The sequence below is a fragment of the Blennius ocellaris genome, assembly GCF_963422515.1.
Source record: "Blennius ocellaris genome assembly, chromosome: 1".
NCBI classification, from domain to species: domain Eukaryota; kingdom Metazoa; phylum Chordata; class Actinopteri; order Blenniiformes; family Blenniidae; genus Blennius; species Blennius ocellaris.
This window is the reverse complement of record NC_137650.1, coordinates 14,796,269-14,802,268: the sequence shown is the minus strand read 5'-3', so window position 1 is coordinate 14,802,268 and position 6,000 is coordinate 14,796,269. Positions and strand designations below refer to the sequence as shown.

Below are 6,000 nucleotides of genomic sequence, written 5' to 3'. Positions count from 1 at the left end.
AATAGCTTGAAGCTTACTAATATAAAGTTGTGGCAGAGCATTAAGTGTTCTGTTTAAATTAAGTTCATGTGCTCTGCACATTCCCGCATTTATTTGTTTGAGCTGCCTCACATGTGAGCCGAGGGAGTCAGAAACAGAAAAATATACACGTTGTACCGGAAAACCACTTCGCATTCATTTGATTCAATTCATTTTTATTCCTTCAGTTACCACACACACCCATCTTAAGAATAAAACAACAGCAAATCCTTTGTGGGAACACTGAGTTTGGCAGAAAGGAGAGTTTTAGTGAAAGAAACTATTTACCATAAAACAGAGAACAACAATCACAAATGTGATTAATGCAGCACAAGCTCATAGAAACAGAAATTTTACCTAATGTTCAACCTACAAACACTTCGAATTCAAGAGTTTAAATCAGTTAGCAATATAATATTGTTCGTTTTTTATTACCGGTAACATTGTTTTGACAATTTGATCCCTTAAATTATTTCCAGTTTATTTTATTTTATTTGTATGTGGTTTAGGGTATTCACTGAATCATTGAAGTTAATAAAGTTGTTGATTTGTATGTGTCTCTAGAACATCTTCACATCTTTGACAAAAGGTTTTGTGAGTGTGAAACCCTACCAGACATCTTTTAAACTAGCGTGCTGTGTATTTGTGACTGTAATTTCATCATCCATTTTAAAAGCAATCATTTTGTACTAACCAGACTTGCACAGCACACTCATGTATATTACACAGATTTACAATTTTCAGCCCTGACCAATTGAAATGCTTAAATTAATCAAGCATGGACTTGACACCACCAATGGAAGTAAAATTACTTATAAATTTAAATCTGTTATCAAAAGTGCAACTTCTATGTTTAAAAAAAAATAGACACTGTATGCATGATGCACATGTATGCTTCAAAATGACTTTTTTGCTGGATGCACAAGACTGTAGAGCTACTTTAATAAATGTAATGTTACATAGTTTGACTGGTGGGCTGATGGCAGCTGTGGATGGACATTTCCGCTGTGTTTGAGTCTGTTTGTGAGCTCATATGCATCCTTCAAAAAGTAATATTGAAAGAAGCATCATGCAGCAGAAAGACTTTTTGCATGCACTGTGCACATGCAGCTTCAAGAAGCCGTCTGCAAAGAGCGTGCTTGCAGCAGGAATAGTTCCTTCAAAAAGTCTTTCTGCTGCAGACAAGCATGGATGCATGTGCACACAACCGGTTCCAAACACAGTGTAAATCTCCATCCACAGCTCTCATCAGTCCACCAGGCCCACTGTATAACATTTAATGTATTCAAGCAGCCCTAAAATCTCGCGGTGTTACCATTCAGACATCTTGCATTTAATTAAGTCTGCTCTTTCGGATTTTTCCCCCCTCATTAAAGGTAGAGATTATAATCCCATCTGTCGGTGCACTTCTGCACAGAAACTGTTTATTTTTTTGTTTCTCGATCGCATCCACGCTGGGTTTTTTTCTCCACCCCCCCTCTTCCTCGCGCTAACGGATGTGAGGTTGGAGGCAGGACCGAGCCTCGCGTGCCAAATCCGCGGAGTTTCGACGGTTCTCTCACGGGGGCTCTCCGGCCGTATTGTGCGTCATCTCCATCGCCGCCGTTTTCTTTTCTTTTTTCTTTTTTTTTTTTTTTAAAAACCCTGCTGAGGAAATATGGCAACTCCCGCTGCGGTCAACCCCTCCGGTAAGTGTGTGCCGGGTGTGTCGGTGCAGATCGGTGGTTTTGATTAGATTTCCCGTCCCGTTCCCGAGCGGAGCGGCGAGCAGAACGAAGCGGGGTTTTGTCTCGACTGTTCCCGGAGAACAGGCCGCCGAAGCCTGCCTCCATCCAGCATCCAAACCCCCCCCTTCTCGTCCCTTCCCCCCACCGAGTCCCGACGTTCACATCGCGGCTTGCTCTCCGCCGCTAACCCAGTTAGCGAAACGGGACAAATGTTGCGTGATTTCTGCGTTTTCTGCGTCTTTGTTGTGGTATTTTTGTGTCTGTGAACCTGGCGCGGTGCGTTCGCTTCGCCCCGGCCGTTCTTCTTTCCTCACCCCGCGATACAAAAGCTTATTTTGCATACCGCTGCCCTACATCTTGTATTCTGTGTTAGCATTTGTTTACATGTTCTTGTCACGTTATTGTGTTTTTCTTCGTCTCGCCTGTTGATTGCTGATGCCGTAGAGGATTTTTTTTTTGGGGGGGGGATGTTGTGCATCGCTTTTCAAAAACGCTGGAAAAAACCAGCCGATGCAAACAGGGTTTTATTGACAGCGAACGCAACTTGGATAATTCAGGTTCCCTTCAAAGTCCGTGAGCAATCTGGCGTCAAGCCACAGTGAAAGTGATCATCCACGCATAAAATCAGAGGAAAACTTCAAGGAGAAAAGACTCTTCTGTTACAGAGTCGAAAAATGTGCAAACAACCTTTTTTTTAATTGCAGCTCAGTCCAACATAAATTACAACACATCTGAAATGATGTGCAAGAAAACTTCTAAATAACTAAACAGAATATAACATATTTTATAACTCTTGAATCTATGTGGTCTATGTGCAGTAGGTGTGTTGCCTTGTGCATATGTTATGTGTTGGTGTCATACTGCAAACTAGATTGGTAAAACACAACTTAGTTGTGTAACACACATTGGTACTGAATCATCTGACTTTATCCGCTTGTGTAATATATATGTAAAGCAGGAAGGTTTAGATGATACAGGCCAACATGTGAGCTGGAGACAGGCTGCTGAATGATTCCAAACTGGCCCTTGAGTTGACTGCAAATGACAAAGTAACAGATATATTTAATTGTTCGATAAAAGTAAGAGTTTTTTTGTGCAAGTGTTTAATACATACCAACCCTAAGATCTCAGTGATCAATGTTGAAGTGACAGATGGCTACCTTATTCTTCTAAAAGTTCACGTTTTTAATTTTCTTTAAAAACATTTGATTAAATGTTAATAATATTATATTGATCTATCTATCTATCTATCTATCTATCTATCTATCTATCTATCTATCTATCTATCTATCTATCTATCTATCTATCATTTTCCTAAAATAAGGGGGAACTTGATCCATTGCGTAGTCAGATTGTTTTGTATGTGGCTCCTAATCCAGGATGAGCTTGACACCACTGATGTAAGTGTTACTTCTGTGTCAAATCTAAACATTTAAACCTCTAACAAGGGTGCGGCTTTTATATAAAATGACAGTGTGTTATTGGTGTTCGCAAGTCTTTGGCTTAACTTAAATGTTTTTGCAAACAATAAATCAGAGATTTTTTGTTTGTTTGCATTTTTGTAAGAGACAATATGGAGCTTACAGTAAAGAAAGGTTTGGAACAAGAGGATTTTAGGATCACGTCAAAGGAAACTTGAAGGTTGAATGAACAGAGGAACTGTGTTTGCGCTCTTGACTTTGTGGCCCGGCCGTGGACATGGGGACCAAGACGGGACCTCTGCAGGGTACTTGATTGAGACTGTCAACTATAAAACTATCAAGTAGCAGGAGAATAAGGACGGGGAGTCATGACACTGGAGCAAACATTCTTTCTTTTGTGCATCTACTCGCGCATCTGCAGAGGAAGTATTTAGTTTGGCAGTGGTGTGCATGTTGCGCAATACAATCCAAAATACACCAAACGTATTCACTTAAACATTGTTGTGTTAACGGGGCTTAAGACACGTGGCCATGGGTTTATTTCCAAGATTGTCTTCCAGTTACTGTGCCGAGTTGTTGACCTGCACTTTGAGGTTAGTGGCAGGACAAGGATCACTAAACGTTGCCGTTGGAACGCGTACCTCAAGGGGTAATATTATGCAAATTCTCTTTCTAATGGTTGTCCCACAGTAACATTTGTCCCCATACCTGGGAATGACGCTCCAGCAATTAAGAAAATCTGTCATCTCTGTCACTGTGGCTTGTTTCAGTTTTAAAAAGGGTGTGTTTCAATGAGCAAATCACAAATCAAACCCTATATAGTGTCACTGGGAGTTTAGCCAATCCCAATCAAGGTAGGCCCTCCCTTTGACCCTCCCACAATTAAGTAGCTCTGCTCTGGCACATGGCACCACGATGGGAAGTATGTGATGTGTGGGCGGACAGAGCAGATTCTGAATGGAGCTCCTATGATCCAATATTCAGATGGGTGAAAATCAAGCAAAAGCTGGATTTGGTGAAATAAACTTTGAATACAATGCTTTTGGATCCACAAAGCCTATGTGAAAGTATTGAAAAGATGCATAATAGCAGATCTTTAAAGGTGCGGCTTGTTGGGTTAATGTAATTCCTCCTTGGGGCTCTGGGAGGCAGTGACAGGTGTTTGTTGTTATTGTTTGTTGACACCAAACACTAGATTTGCCTTTAATATTGGTGTGAGAGTTCCTTGCTGCTGCTTTCTCTCTTCTTTGCCCTGAATGTGGGAAAAGTGGTGGATTGACTCCCGCCATCATGTTGTGGTACAATGTGGAATCTCCAGGCTGGTTGATTGCACTGAGCTGTGGAGCTTGTTGACTCTTCTAGATTAATCTACAGCTTGCTCATAGTTATTTGAGGCGGTTTTGTTAATGTTTGAGACCTGAACATTCCCATCATGGAATCATGAAGTCGTAGAATTAGTAATACTTGGTTGAATTTTGAATTTTAAAATGTTTTTCGGATGTTGCTGTAAATCGGGAGCTGAAATATGACCAAAACCTCTGGTTTGAAATATCTGGTTAATCTTCATATGGTTATTATAGATTTGTATGTAATCTTATCATTTAACTTTGTCCCCATTAGCCTCCTGATAATGATAGTTTTGTTGAATAATAATCACATCCAGTAATTTGGAGATTGGTCTTTTCAATCTACGAATTACTGTAACAAGTATGTTGAGCCACAGTTACAGATGGATCCAGATTCATTCACCGAGTCACACATCGGCTGACTGAATTTAACCTTAATTTAACCTATAGGCATAATTACAGTGTTGATATCTCTGCAGGCTTCACTGGCTGCTGTTTTAATGTGGCTCAAGCTGACTGTCATGACTGTGAATTACAGTGGAGGTAATTGCAAAAAACGCACTCTGGCAATAACGCCAAAGAGTGGCCAAGTAATTATTCTTGTGAGAGAGGGGGAGAGAGAGAGAGAGAGAGAGAGACTTGAAGCATCCGAGATCTCCATCTGTAACAGGTCAACCGTATTCTACCTCACGCTCTGTATCACTTCATTGACGATGTAAATGAAAAGGGAATATAAATAAAGAATTGCTTGTTATTAGCGCTATAGCTGCATGCAGAGTGTTGAAATGAGGTGCTGTTAGAATGAACAATGAATATATGGGGAGGAAAACATTCTGTCAGATAATAGAAGGGCGTTGAGAGAGGACAAGACTAAATCCTTCCTCTTCCTCTTTCTCTTGGTTGAAAAAAGTCTCCCAGTGGTTGCAGATGCAGCAGCTCCGGGCCATGCACATGTTTTAAATGTTGCATGCTGTGATCCAATGATCTGCTCAGATCTCAGATGCGAGATATGTGCTGCTTCTCGATCCCATGATGAGTGCGAGTTCCAGTTAAGTCAAGCTCGCCGCCACTGCTGGTTGTGCTGCCGGGGGCTGGAGCAGGGTAAAAGTTAGTGGCCTGATCTGTGATGGGCCTCGCGGCTCACCCTGTGCGTGGCTGCTCTGCCAGGTAGAACGACCTCGGAGCAGATAGATAGCCCCGGGGATGCTGGAACGCTGTGTCACTACAGGATTATCTCCAGCTGGCTCTCACCCAGATCCAATTGGTGTAAGAGCATGACAAGTGAAATGATCTAATGAGGGTTGCGTGCCTGCGAAAGCACAGGGATGATTCAGGGCCGGTAATGAAACCACACGGCATTACTAGAAACACAAAATGACCGAGAGCAGATCCTCACACTGTTGCTTCTGACTCTTTTTAAACCTGTGTTGTTGTTTAAGACACTAGGTCCCACTGAGCCATTTGTCAAATAGTGGATAATGATTCTAC

General features: G+C 41.5%; 1 protein-coding gene across 2 annotated transcripts in view; it reads left to right on the top strand.

Moving 5' to 3' along the window:
• The first annotated feature begins 1,561 nt into the window (after positions 1–1,561).
• arnt2 (aryl-hydrocarbon receptor nuclear translocator 2) overlaps positions 1,562–6,000 on the top strand; it is a 74,924-nt gene continuing 70,485 nt past the window's right edge. For both annotated transcript variants that reach the window (XM_080497168.1, XM_080497167.1), the window contains exon 1: positions 1,562–1,706. In XM_080497168.1, the coding sequence (XP_080353294.1) occupies positions 1,676–1,706 (31 nt within the window). In that variant the 5' untranslated portion in view covers positions 1,562–1,675. The remainder of the gene's footprint in view (positions 1,707–6,000) is intronic.